At 31.9% G+C, this 14,225-nt stretch overlaps 5 protein-coding genes across 5 annotated transcripts; 3 read left to right on the top strand and 2 right to left on the bottom strand.

Annotated features, from left to right (window-relative positions):
• The first annotated feature begins 31 nt into the window (after window positions 1–31).
• Window positions 32–6,541, top strand: Top1 (topoisomerase 1). The gene is made up of 8 exons (XM_070646537.1): window positions 32–168; window positions 1,083–1,258; window positions 1,322–2,351; window positions 2,425–2,522; window positions 3,011–4,170; window positions 4,230–4,480; window positions 4,541–4,722; window positions 4,858–6,541. The coding sequence occupies exons 1-8, from the start codon at window positions 127–129 to the stop codon at window positions 4,958–4,960; spliced, it is 3,042 nt and encodes a 1,013-aa protein (XP_070502638.1). The 5' UTR covers window positions 32–126; the 3' UTR covers window positions 4,961–6,541.
• A 224-nt stretch (window positions 6,542–6,765) lies between these two features.
• On the top strand, window positions 6,766–8,006 carry LOC139095412 (abscission/NoCut checkpoint regulator). Its single transcript, XM_070646756.1, has one exon. It carries the CDS (start codon window positions 6,830–6,832, stop codon window positions 7,751–7,753), a length of 924 nt encoding a protein of 307 aa, XP_070502857.1. The 5' UTR covers window positions 6,766–6,829; the 3' UTR covers window positions 7,754–8,006.
• On the bottom strand, window positions 7,763–9,488 carry Atg6 (Beclin-1-like Atg6). The gene is made up of 4 exons (XM_070646755.1): window positions 9,308–9,488; window positions 8,753–9,243; window positions 8,121–8,683; window positions 7,763–7,948 (listed from the first exon to the last, which is right to left on the bottom strand). Exons 1-4 carry the CDS (start codon window positions 9,417–9,419, stop codon window positions 7,846–7,848), a joined length of 1,269 nt encoding a protein of 422 aa, XP_070502856.1. The 5' UTR covers window positions 9,420–9,488; the 3' UTR covers window positions 7,763–7,845.
• Window positions 9,489–9,739: 251 nt separating this feature from the next.
• Window positions 9,740–11,655, top strand: LOC139095219 (uncharacterized). The gene is made up of 2 exons (XM_070646502.1): window positions 9,740–9,917; window positions 9,976–11,655. The coding sequence occupies exons 1-2, from the start codon at window positions 9,756–9,758 to the stop codon at window positions 11,383–11,385; spliced, it is 1,572 nt and encodes a 523-aa protein (XP_070502603.1). The 5' UTR covers window positions 9,740–9,755; the 3' UTR covers window positions 11,386–11,655.
• LOC139095220 (uncharacterized) lies at window positions 11,588–13,835 on the bottom strand. The gene is made up of 3 exons (XM_070646504.1): window positions 13,548–13,835; window positions 12,867–13,386; window positions 11,588–12,809 (listed from the first exon to the last, which is right to left on the bottom strand). The coding sequence occupies exons 2-3, from the start codon at window positions 13,020–13,022 to the stop codon at window positions 11,742–11,744; spliced, it is 1,224 nt and encodes a 407-aa protein (XP_070502605.1). The 5' UTR covers window positions 13,023–13,386; window positions 13,548–13,835; the 3' UTR covers window positions 11,588–11,741.
• Window positions 13,836–14,225: the final 390 nt, after the last annotated feature.

The following is a 14,225-nucleotide window of genomic DNA, read 5'->3' as shown; positions in this document are numbered from 1 at the left end:
TTTTGAAAAATTTGAATAGTAAGCGTAGTGACTTTTTTTTCGCAGGGAAACTACGTTCATCAATTCTCAATTCTCAAAATTAAAATTAACTTTTTCAAAGGAAATAAGTGAATTAAAGTATCAAAAATGAGCGTGGAGAACGCAGAAGTGACTAATAACAGTAATAGTGTAAGTTTTAAGTCAATATTCGGTGAAAAAACATGATTATTTCATAGTGGAAAATTTTTTAAGAAAAACGATCTAATAAAGTGAGCAAAGCAGAATCGGAACAGGCAAAAATCGCGTTTTAGGTCAACAGAAAGTATATTGAAAGAGCCGACTAAAAAATTTTGCTTCCGATTTTCAAGCATGTCTCGAAAATTTTATTAAACTTTAATTAATTTATTAATTAGAAGTTCTTTGAACTTTGGCTTGTAAACCTCAGTTTCTGTGCTTCCGATTCTGTAATAATCAGCCATTTTTTGTCTCAATAGTTTCTCATTGCTTTAGTATGGTAATAAGCGCTGTAACTATACGTAATTTTTGCTTCCCAATGTGCTTTGATGATTAATCAATTTTACGAATTTTAATTAAGAGCTTTTTGTGAAAATAATGCAACATTACTACTGTAAATTGTGCTCATTTATGCTGCCATAGGAAATTCCTATGAAATGTACTTTGTTTCGCGAATATTCGACAAATTAGACATCAAACTTTCTCTAAGAATTTTTAATTTGTATTAACACGTAATCTGGATCTTAGATCCAGTAACTAAGCATGAAAAAGCTTTTAAATGAAAGTGAAAACGTCGACCATTGATGTTTCTAGATTGTCTAATTGTTCCGTATTCTCATGCAGTACTACTTTATGTATATAAAAAAAGTAAAATAAATGTGAAAGAAGAAAATGATGTGTAGCAATTCAAAGAGGAAAGAAAAACGTTATCCATTCATGCCTTTTCGATTTATTTTTGCCAGTTTTATACACTTTATACATATATCTGCAAAAAAAAGCACTTTCTCTATTTAAGCATATAAATTTTCTCTATTCCAATAAATTATAATAAATTTTGTAATATATTGTATTATTATTAAAATATTTAGCACGACTATAAGATGGTGAATGGTGAGCAGCATGTAAATGGTATGAGCAATGGACATAGTGATAAACATAAGAGTAGTAGCAGTAGTCATAAGTCTTCAAGCAAAGATAAACATCGTGATAAAGACCGTGATAAGGACCGATCAAAAGATCATAAAAGTTCCAAGAGCAGTCACCGGTAAGACCTTGATATTTACATAAAAGACATGATACTTATTATATAAACACGTTTATATTGCAGCGATAGAGAGCGAGATGGCGAGAAACATTCAAGCAGCAATGGAAAGGATAAACACAGTTCGTCATCAGGCAGCAAGTCACACAAGAGTGACAAAGATCGCGACAGAGATCGTGACAAGGATAAAGAGCACAAGTCGTCAAGTAGTAAGGATCACAAGAGTTCCGATCGTGATAAGGATCGAGAGAGGTCTGATAAGGATAAGAACAAAAGTTCCAGTAGCTCTACTAAGGATAAAGATAGAGATAAGGAAAAGCATTCCAGTAATAGTGGATCAAAATCGTCTTCGTCGCATAAGAGCTCAACGAAAGACAAAGAACGTGAAAAGACATCAACCGGTGACTCATCATCAAAAGATAAGGATAAGGATCGTGACAAGCACAAAAGTAGCACCAGTTCTAGCTCAAAGAAACATAAAAGTAAAGACAAGGATCGCGAAAAAGATCGCGATAAGGACAAATACAAATCAAGCTCATCAAAGGACAAATCATCGTCGTCTTCACATCACAAGGATTCAACTGATAAGAAAGTTGAAGTCATTAAGCAGGAACCTGACATTAAAGAAGAAATTAAATCACCAATCAGAGAATTTTCAATCAATTGTGAGCGCCTCGACATGTCCCAAAATAGCTCATGTGACTACTCATTGTCACAATTTAAAGACGAAGAATCTTCACTGCCAATCAAGTCTGAATATGAATCCGAAGATAATAATTTTGTTGATTGCAAGGGTGAGCCAGAAGATGTAGATTATGAAAATGAGGAGAGTCGAGGTGGAAATGACTTCAATAATGCTGATGACGATGATGAATCAGAAGAGGATGTTCCATTGTCAAAAAGGAAAAAAGTTGAAAGTGATTCCGAAGATGATGCACCATTAATTGCACGTAAAAAAGCTAAGACCGAAAAGAAGGACAAAAAGAAGAAGCGCGTGAAAGAGGAATCAGATTTTGAGGACGAGGACGATGAATCGGATTATGGAAAGACTAAAAAGAAGAAAATAAAACGCGAATCTGTAGCAACTCCCGCAAAGGTACAATTTTTATCTCATTATTCTTATCAAATTCAGGTCCTTAATTCAATTGAATTTTTTTGTTCCTTTTTAGAAACCAGCATCAAAAGCTAAAGCTAAAGATGTACCAGAAAGTCCACAAAAACGAGGCAAAAAGAAGAAGGAAGAAGAAGAACAAGAAGTTTGGAAATGGTTTGTTGCTCTATACAATTTATTGACATCTCTGCACACATTTTTCTCTCATTCAAGAAACTTTTTTTTATTGTGCTGAAATATTAATTTTTATACAGCTACACTGAATTTATCGTCGTGTATTTGGTGGATGAAAATGGAATACTTATTGTCGACTCAAATCTTAATCCAATTTTTAATCTTAAGATTTAATTTTAATCCGGCTTACCAAATTCGACAGTAATTTTCAAAAATTATTTTGACCGTTATTATTCGAAAAAAAAATTATGGATTGATTGTTCTTCAATCAAAATTTCTCCCGGATTAATGTCAAATCACTTATAACCCAAATCGAAATCATTCACACAAACAAGTTTGTTGCTTTTTTTCCTCACAATTGCTCATTAATTTAATTACTAACTGCTTGCTTTGAGAGTGTGCTTTCGCATGACGATCGTTTCATAACTTGTTTATATTTTAATCAAGTAATTATTTTTGTATTTAATTAGGTGGGAAGAAGAAAAGAAAAATGATGGTACAAAATGGTCATTTTTGGAACACAAAGGTCCGGTCTTTGCACCGCCATATGAACCGTTACCGGATAGTGTAAAATTCGAATATGATGGCAAACGAATGAAATTGTCAGAGGAGTCGGAAGAGATTGCTGGATTTTATGCAAGGATGATTGAGCACGAATACACCAGTAAAAAAGCCTTTAACGATAATTTCTTCAAGGATTGGAGAAAGAATATGACCAAAAAGGAAAAGGAAGTAATAACTGATCTTCATAAGTGCAACTTTAAGTATTTTCATGCTTACTTCCAAGATCAATCCGAAAAGAATCGTAATCGTACAAAAGAAGAGAAATTAGCACTAAAAGAAAAGAATGAAGCATTAATGAAAGAATATGGAATTGCCGTAATTGATGGGCATAAGGAAAAAATTGGGAATTTTAGAATTGAACCTCCAGGCTTATTCCGTGGTCGTGGTGATCATCCAAAAATGGGAATGTTAAAGAGACGTGTTATGCCAGAAGATATCATTATAAATTGCTCAAAAGACAGTGAGATACCTAAACCACCTGAAGGACATCGCTGGAAGGAAGTTCGTCACGATAATACAGTCACATGGCTTGCATCGTGGACAGAAAATGTTCAAAATCAAGTTAAATACATTATGCTCAATCCAAGTTCAAAGATTAAGGGCGAAAAGGATTACATGAAGTATGAAACAGCACGTCGACTAAAGTCTAAAATTGACAAGATTCGTGACACATATACATCCGAATTTAAATCAAAGGAAATGAGGATTCGTCAACGAGCTGTCGCATTATATTTCATTGACAAATTGGCACTTCGTGCTGGTAATGAAAAGGATGAGGATCAAGCTGATACTGTTGGTTGTTGTTCGTTGCGTTGTGAGCACGTTACGCTACAAGATGAGGCATCTGAGGAAGATCAAGAAAGGTTTAAAAGTGAAGACAAGGAAAATGTCATCATCTTTGACTTCCTTGGTAAAGATTCAATTCGTTATTATAACGAAGTGGTTGTAGAGAAGCGTGTCTATAAAAATCTGCAATTGTTCAAGGAGAACAAGAAGAAGGACGATGACCTATTTGATAGATTAAATACAGCGATGCTTAACGAGCATTTAAAGGAACTTATGGAAGGTATGCATGATTATTAATTATACCAAAAAATAAGTTACTTAATTGATTTATTTTTGTAGGTTTAACCGCTAAGGTATTCCGTACATACAATGCTTCAATTACTCTACAAAAGCAATTGGACGAACTCACAGAAGACAGCATGACAGTACCCGAAAAATTATTAGCCTATAATCGTGCAAATCGAGCTGTTGCAATCTTGTGTAACCATCAACGTGCCGTTCCAAAAACTCACGACAAATCAATGGAGAATTTGCGTGAGAAAATTCGCGCAAAGAGAGATCAAATCAAGGAAGTCCAGCGTGAATTAAAGGTATGATTATTATCAGTATAAAATCCTCTGAATGAATACTGAATTGAAACTTAATTATAGGATATTAAGAAAGGTTCTGCAAAGGGATCTATTGACAAGGAGAAAAAGAAGAAGCAATTGGACAGATTAAAGGAGCAATTGACAAAGTTAGAAATACAGGAAACTGACCGTGATGAAAATAAAACAATCGCTTTAGGAACATCAAAATTGAACTATTTGGATCCTAGGATTTCAGTTGCATGGTAAGCTTTTTGACAATTTATAACGGCTTTTTCATATTTGAATTTATTAGTTCAATTTTTGAACTTTATTTTGTTTAAACTTAAAATTTCCGTTAAAAAAATAGAATCTAATTTATTTAATTTCGCATTCCACAGGTGCAAGAAGCACGGCGTTCCAATTGAGAAAATCTTCAACAAAACTCAACGTGACAAATTCCGTTGGGCAATTGAGATGGCAGATGAGGACTATACATTTTAAGATCAACTAAATATTTTCATTAACTTCTCCGTAATCCTATTTATCTTAAAAATAAGTAAATATCAGTAATAGGAAACGCGTCTAAACTATTTAGTTCCAATTATGATTTATTCTCTTTAGCTCCTTTTATTGTTTTTTTCTTCTTCTATTAATTTTGACACATTTTAGTTAATTTTTAGTTAGAATTGATCATTAAATCGTTTATTTGAGAACTTTATTGTAGCATAAAAACATAAAATTAGAATATGTTAAGGAGGAACATTTTGAAGAAAAAGAAAAACCCAATTTTTTGTGACTTTTTTTGAATTGCTTTAAAATTTAAAAGAAATTTCTTAAATTTTTAAGAGTTTTGATTTTTTTGATTCACTTATGTTAAGTTCAATTTTTTTAGAAATAGTTGCCAAATATCTGGTGACTTTTGTTCTTTCTTCGATATGATTAGGAAAAAAAAAATCAAGAGATAATTACATACAAGCAGTTAAATTAATTAGAGTATGTAGGATAATAAATGTTTAAACGATTTGAGAATACAAAATTCATTGTAATTTGACGATTAATGGATATAGGACCTAAAAAAATGCATTTCTTTTGGAAATAATCGTCAAACACCAAAAAATTGATAAGATGATTTAATGGACTTTATGCAATATTAACAGTGCGAATTGCAATTTGAATGATATGAGAATTTTTTTAATGGAAATAAATGAATCCTTGCAATTTTTTTAAAATGCTATAATTAATATTTTGTGGATGATTGTGATCCCCAAAAAAACTTGATGACAACTCCAGAATTAAAACTTTTTTCTGTAAATTTTTGGCTATAATTCTGGAGTTGATTGGAAATTCTGACAAATATCATAAATAATGGGGGTTTTTAGGGGTCAACATTGTGACCCCTAATTCACAAAAAAACTTATTTCCTTTGGATTGAATGAGAATTGATGGAATTAGGAATGTGAATTCTTTTTTTAATTAATTAAATAAAATGATAAGTTTAGATCACAAGGAAGTATGAATAATGTTAATTCTAAGTACACACACACAAGCCCACATGATATTTCATCCTTATCCACGCATGTAATTGATGTGCTTTCATTGTCATTGGGTTAATAAAAAAGAAAACTTAAGTTTTAAGCTGAAAAGAAGATTTAAATAGTGCAAAAGAAACTTATGCATAAACATTTTTTTTTGGACGTGAACTTCAAGTTCGGATATATATATATTTGTGCCCTTCCTTGAGAATGAAAATTGAGAAGAAATTATTTTAACACATAAAGTTTATTTTTCACTTCTTTTGGACGCAAATACATAAGGATCCACCTGCAAAATAGGTCGGGAAAAATATCAATTCTTTATACATTTCTCACGATATGTACGAAGACAACAACAACAAATCAACTATTGTATAGCTATAGACTATTTTTAAAACATAAAAATTCTAATAATTTTCTTCTGAGTTTGTAAGATGAAAATTTACCTAAAATAATTCAATTAAAAATTGATGAAAAAAAATCTTATTGCTTGTATTCAATTTTAATCATAAAGGAACAATTAATAAAATTTACATTTAATAAATCGAAACTCTTTATTCTACTTCCTGTCCTTTGATTTCAGATTCTTTGGTTTCGATGGATTAATTAAATCCAATCGGATTAAAAATAAATCCAGGTTAAATTTAGACTTCAATGCATACTGGGATAAATTTTGAAATTCTTCATATCTCACAACTTTAAGTGCCTTGCCTTAGTTTCCCCAATAATCAATCTCCAAATCACAACCGTTATACAAAAATTCAAAAAAACCGCACGGGAATCAGTTCCGTAAGATTATGAATCACTTCTTTGTTTACCTTTTTTTAATACATTAAAAATGTCAAATTGTAATACTTGTGGTAAGAGTTTCGGTTTCTTTACGAAGGAATTAGGATGTCCAAAGTGCAATAAAGTGTTTTGTAAAAAATGCCTGGTCTATAAGATAGCAGCTAGTGATAATCCGAAGAAAACTATTTGGGTTTGCTTGCGATGTTCGAAAGTTCAGGAAGATCCAATGATTGGAAGCAAAAATAAGAAGCCACCACTAGAAGAACTACTTGCTGTCAAGCCTGAAGAGCTTGCAATTCCAATTTTAGAGCCATCAACATCAAATGAGGATAATTCAATAAGAAGTCGATTGGATGAACTTAAGGGCACTAATAATCCAGAAATGACTGTTGAAGACTCAAATATTGATGATATTCAGAAAAGATTAGCGGAATTAAAAGGAGTTGACTATAAAAAGCCCACAGATAAGATATTATTCTCAAAAGATTCAAGAACAGAACAGGAAAAGATTGATGACTTATTAAAGCAATTCGTGGAAGAACGTGACATAAATCAGCAATACACAACTCAAACAGAAGAATCGTCAGGCTCGATTGATGACATTGAGAGACGTTTAGCACTTTTGAGAGGTCAAGATGTGTCAAAAATTAAAGCCCCGCTTCCAGATTACTCAGACGAAACAGAACAAGAGGAACTAGACAGGACAATCATGCAGTATTTAGAAGAAGCAAAATTGCCTGATTTAGAGGAAACAATTGAAAGTGAATTTATGAAATCGATTCCTAAACCTGAAAATAAGAAAGATATCGAGGAACTTCCATTCTGTGAGATTTGCAATGAAGATGCAGTCATTCGATGCCTAGAATGTGAAAATATTTTCTGCCATAGATGTTTTTTGGAATTCCACGAAGAAGAGGATTACAAAACTCATAAAACAAAGCCTTATCAAGCACCAAAGGAAAGCGGGGATTAAATTTATACGTTTTTAGTTCCTTTAAATGTCGCAAAATTAATATTTTATAGTTTTAAATTGACAACTTATGCTTATTTACATATATTTGGAATTTATTTATCACTTTCACATGAAATGTAAGCTAAGCCCCATTTTAAATTGGTCAAGAGGAATTTTAATGCCTTCGTCCACTGCTCTTCGCTGTTGAATTGTATTCTGAAATGAAAAAAAAATTGAATTAATAAAGAATTGTGCTATATTATACATTTTTAAAAAATAACGGTACTTTTGAATTCAAACCTAAAATCGGTACAAATGTTTCGACAAATTTGCTGTTGTATGGTTTTGAAACACAAGATTTTGGTTAAAAATGAATGATTCAACTTACTTTACAGAATAAGAATTTCCAGTTGCTGGGTCCTCAATCTTTCCTTTATCCATCTTATAAGGCAAACAAAATCCAGAATCACCTTTTTCCAATTCTTCTTTAAACTGTTGAAGACAATCTACAAAAGCAACCATTCCAGCATCGAATTTTGTATCCCAAAAGAACCGAAATCCACCGCTTCCATATAATGGCAGTTCTTTCTTATTTTCACCAAGCACTTCAATATACGAATGATTTCCATATGGAACTAAATTGTATCTCTTAAATGTTAAATTGATTTTGCGAGCTAAAGCTGACAAAAGAAGACACGTTTGACCCCATGCAGCATTAATTTCGCTCCAATCAACAGGTGATGATGGTAGACGACCAAGTCGAAAGTTGTTAATTGTTCCAAAATGTCCAGAGTGCCAAATATGGAAAGTCACATTGAAAATGTTGGTCGCTTTGAGCTTCTCTAATTGCGATTTTGAATAATTTAATTGACATTCGAGGCTACGATATTCATCTTCAGCAGCAATAAGCTCTCGTCTATGCTTTGTGTATTCTCGCCAATATTTTTCATCCTATAAAATCAATTCATAATAAGAAAGTTATTTCTATTTTACGTAACTGTATATAATTGAGCTACTTACTTCCAATTTGAGTCTTTTCTTTTCTTCTTCTTGGACTCTAATCGTCTCTTTTATTGTGTCCTCCTCTTTATTAAGTGTTTCGAGATCAGTTAATAATCGTTTTTCTTCTAACAATAAGTTTTCTAATTCCTTTTCGAGTCCCTCAACGTCTGGGATCTCTTCGTTCAGTTCTAGTTTTTTAAGATAATTATTATAGTCATTCCATTCACTTTCAGCTACTTTTAATTTCTGATCCATCATTTCTAGGAGGAAGTCTGAACAGTCTGTACATACTGGATGATTAATCTCTGATATTGATGATAGATTGTCAAATAATTCAGCTTTAAGTCTTAAGTTCTGACTTAAGGAATCAATTTCTACTTCTTTATCATTCTCGATCACCATAAATCCATTTTTTTCTGAGTCATGCTTTAGGGAAAACGGTGGGACATAATGATCGAGGCTGGATGATGATAATTCAATGTCTGATACATCGTTCTGTCTTACTGGTACTGTAAAATAATTAAATTAAATAAATTTGACTGAAAATTTTGGAAAAATTGTTTTTTTACGTACAATTTAATGTTGCAGTTTGAAGTTCATTAATATTTGAAAAGCTCTCGTGTAAGTGAATTGGTTGTAAGCATCTTGCACAACAGAAATAGCACGGTTCTGCGTTATTTGACATTTTATTAGTTTTTTCTAAATACAAATTTCTTTGTTTTTCGTCGCGATTCGCAAATATCTGCGATTTCAAATGTAAACACAGGGAATTGTAAAGGTTCATTGCCATTTTATTCATATTCACACTGTGTTTTTATTTATTATTGTCACAAAACTGAGGTTACAATTTATTAAATTAGACTTATTTTATTAACCTTAAAGATTGTCTGAAATAACTGTTGAAATAAATTTAAAAAATATCCAAGTTCAAAAATTCAAATTTCCAAATATCGTTAAAATCTTAAGTTCAAAAATGGTGTGAATTGAAAATTTCAAAACATAAAAATAATGAGTTAATAAAATGGATCAAAATATTAAGATAGACTCAGTGTTTGAGGAAAAGTACTGTATCTGCGGGCACTACAGCATTGATAAATTCACAAGTATTACTGACAGCTTCATCAAATATAAGGAGAAACTAATATCTCTTGTTGAAATTATTAAAGAAACTTTGTGTTTTCAGGTAATAAATAACTAAGTTTTAACAGATAAATAAACTAATGAGAAACTTCAAACTTTAGCCAACATTAGATAATTCATCAACAGAGATTTGTGAACCGTGCAAAACAAAAATACTTGATTTTTATAACTTCAAAATGAGATCCAGAACATCCAGAGAGAATTTCATTAAATCCAATGACACTTCTGCAACAGAGAAGCCGATGGAGCTAAAAGATTCTGACAATGCATCAATAGAGTTTAAAATTCTAGATATTATTAGAAATTACATTAAAAGCTACTCAATTAATCGCATAGAAGTTGAGGAAACTTCAAAAAAGTTCTTGGTCATTTCTGGATGTTCTGAGGAACTTAATATAAATGCATTGGAAGTAGAGCACTGTGATAATATAGAACCAGAAAAGATTATTGAAGAAGAGCCTGAAAAATTAGATAAATCTGAAGAAATAGAGCCTGAATATTTAGAAGAGTTTATTGACGATATTGATGACTTAATCGATAGAATAGAAAGTCCAGAGCATGACATTGAGTATGAGGAAGTAGTTGAATTTCAAGAAGATAATGATTCAAGTACTGCACTTGACAATGCAGTATATTTAAAAAGTTTAAAAAGATCTAGACATCCAGAGGAATGGCAATGCAACAAGAGAAAGAAGCTTAGAAATTCAGGCAAGTCATACCTTAATTCTAAAGGGAAAATTGTCAACGAACGAAAAATGCGTGAATCATGTGCTGTAACTAATTGTAGAAGCAATTGTCAATCACGTCTATCGGAAAAAGACAGATTAATGAATTTTAATAATTATTGGAACTTGGGTGACATAGTTGAACAACGGAAGTTCATTTTCAACCACATATTATCAAAAGAACCATCTAGAAGAAAATCTATTCAGTCAAACAGAACAGTCACATTACAATTTTATCTCGATACCCTAGATTCTCAAGGAAATCAAGCTTGTGTGCAAGTTTGTAAGAAAATGTTTAAGAATACATTGTCAATTAGCAATCAAACAATTCAAGGTGTTGTTACAAAATATGCAAATTCAGGATTTACAGACGTCAGAGGAAAGCATGAAAGAAAACTTACAGAAGCACAGGAATTGGCACGACAACACGTTCAAAAATTTCCATTCTTTTATGTATCGCAAACCGTGACAAAAGTTCAATTGTACAATATGTATGTTAATGAATGCAAGCAAAATGGCATTGAACCGGTAAAAGAGAGCAATTATCGAGAAATTTTCGATAAATTCAACACAACTGCCTTCTTAAAGGTTGAAAAAGTGCTCTGCGAAACATGCCATAATTTTTATCAAGGAACTGACGACGAAAGACAGTTACGGCATGAACAACACGCTAAACATTTAGAGGTATCAACAAAATGCAGGGATCGTGCACTCAGGAGAATCAGATACAAACGAGCTGCTGAAAAGAAAAGAGCTGAAAAGTCGAAGTTATTTAATGAAAATTGATGAAAATCAGCAGGATTTTAGAATTTAAAATATAACGGGTGATTAAAATTCAAATTTAAGTTCAAAATTTGAACTTGACAAATCAATCTTTGGGTTTACGTAAATCATCAGATTAAAGTTAAATCCTTGGATTAAAAAAATTGCGCTAAAAATTGAGAAAACAAATTCCAAAGAACTTTGGATAGGAATCAACACACATTAATTGAGATTATTGTGATTGAATGGTTTTTATTTATTAAAAGTACACTAAACTAATTAATTAATTATACACTTAATATAAATAGTAAGCAAATCTGTTTGTAATGCCCTTAAAAATTGGTTTTTAAGTGGTCGTCTTTCCTTTAGTACATTTCTCATTAGCATTTATCTATATCTAAATACTGATCCTTAATTTTGAACGCGTTTGTAATGACTGAATTGGAGATATTGAGAGTTTGACAGAACATTTTCTTGCAGACTTTAATCTGTTCACTAGATCCATCATAGTTTAGTACATCCAAGTAATGATGCATAATGCGAGAATATGCGCGATTTTTAGTCAATGCTCGTTGCGGACGAACAAGCTTAATATGATTTAAAATGAACTTTTTCTTATCGTTAATGCATTCGAGTCGCCAGTACTCTTTGAAATTTAATGATCGGTTACTTTCATTGACTTTATTCGAGCAGTCTTTTTTGCAGTTGCATGGTGGCCCGACGGTCTTTGCAGCCACAAGATATCCCTTAACTGATCGATAAGGTTGTCCAAGCGTACGGAGTTTCTTTTGGATTGTTGCAGCCCATAAATCAGGCCGTCTAGCTCGTTTCTTGTGTTGTTCCTTTGATGACTTCCTTTGGATAATTTCGGAACGTGACACAAAACGATTGCCGTCAAAAATTCGATCCTCACAAAAGGCTGGAAGTCTTGACAATGAATTATCACTTGATGAGCTTGTATTTTCTTCCTGAGATGTAAACTCTTCAAGGTCGATGCCTAAAATATCACCGGCTAAGCCTTCTTCCTTAATCTCCACCGGCTCAATTTTGACCTCAATTTCCTCTGCCTTAACATTATTAACATTCACTGGCTCTTCTTTAATACTTGAATTATTTTGACCTTGGAATGCATTTATGGATGTTGAAGACGATACTTGCTCATCTTCATTCGATTTCTCTCTTGGTCTTATAATTAATTCCTTCGTACTTTCATTTTCCTTAATTTCTTGCACTGAATATTTCTTAATATAACTTTTAACTATTTGTACGGTCGTATAGACAATAGAATTGTCACAGTGATGAACATCGTCAAGTTCTTTTGCTGAATCATCGATTTTTTCAAGTTGCACTGTGATATTCGCTTTGCATTTAATTTTAAAATTATAAAACTCCAGAACCCGACTATGACAAATTTTACATACAGCTGATGATATAATTTGATTATTTAACTGAAATTGAATAGAAATTGTAGTAAAATTAAGGAAATTAGAATTGTCTGTAATTACCTCATCAAAGCTTAAAATATCTCTCAAGATCTCATGAAATGGCGTATATGTCGAGTCTATTTTGATAAAATTATCACTTATTCTAACAAATTCGTTAATTAAATCTATTTTAGCATTGCACAAGAGGCAAATTTTTTGTTCCTTTATATTGTTCATTTTTCCTATGTTGAAATTCTAGAGAATCTTTATTTGATAGCAAAGCTCTGCTGCGAATCGCAGACTTTGTGTATATGTATTACATACTGTTTACAAACAAACAAAAATCGCTAGCCAAGATAATAAGAAGTTCTTTTTCTTCATTGCATTCTTACTCTCTGTCAATGTTTTTGCTCATACGTGTGATTGTAGATATACAAAGAGGTCGTATACCTTCTTGGCTACCAAGGTCATTAGATTTTGGACTCGAACCAACGTTTTAAATCATCACCGGTATGGGAATCTAGTTCAGTGTGGTTGTATTGATGGCTCTGTGTGATATATGAGCCATTTGGTGTAACATGATTTCTGGTGAACACTATGACTTTTTTGTAACGTATAAAAAATATTTGAGTTTTAACGGTTTTCAAAAATTCAAATAATTTAACGGCTTTCAAGAATTTAAAAGTTATGAAAATTGTAACAATAATTCAAAAATTTTCTGGCCGTTACATTTTCAAAATCAAAATTTTTGCCTCAATTTACATCTCTGCTTGAAATGCATCCATAATTTAAAGCCCACAGGTTCTGGTACAACAAACTTCTTCGTACACACTCACACATTTCTCTCGAAGATTCTCAAAATTGTCTTATTTTTGCGTTGTTCTATTTAAATTGAGTCGTCAATCTCATTTTGTGTGTACTTAATGCTCATGAAATTTTCTTGTTGTTTTCTTCTTAATGTCCATCGTCAATCTCATCTCTCACAATCTGTAAATAATATTTAATCATGTAAATTGAATTGCTTCTAATGGCACGTAATGGACCGAATTATTTGTATGACTTCCTATCGTTGATTATGTGAGGTTTAGGGACCAGTTTTGTGAAGCCATAGAAAAAATTCAACAGAAAGGATTATTACGGCGCAAAATGATGCGTCTTGGAATTGGGGGAATTCCTTTTTGCTCATATTTATTTTTCTTTGAAATGAAACAATATTTTTGCTGATTATGAAAGTTCTTTAGTGTATTGCTTAATAATGTAGATTGAGATTCGCAGTATGACTCATAAATCTGTTCAAGTAGTAATTTTTCAATATGCGCAACGGCTTCTAGAAAATTTGAAATTTTAACGGCTTTTCAGTTTTTGAATTGTAATGGATTTCTAGTTTTTTGAATTTTGAACTGCAACGAACTTTTAAATTTTTGAACTTTGATAGGTTTC

Source organism: Chironomus tepperi, unplaced genomic scaffold, assembly GCF_022539635.2.
Source record: "Chironomus tepperi strain 1889 unplaced genomic scaffold, CSIRO-AGI_Ctep_v1 contig_364, whole genome shotgun sequence".
NCBI classification, from domain to species: Eukaryota; Metazoa; Arthropoda; class Insecta; order Diptera; family Chironomidae; genus Chironomus; species Chironomus tepperi.
This window is presented reverse-complemented; position numbering and strand designations above follow the sequence as displayed.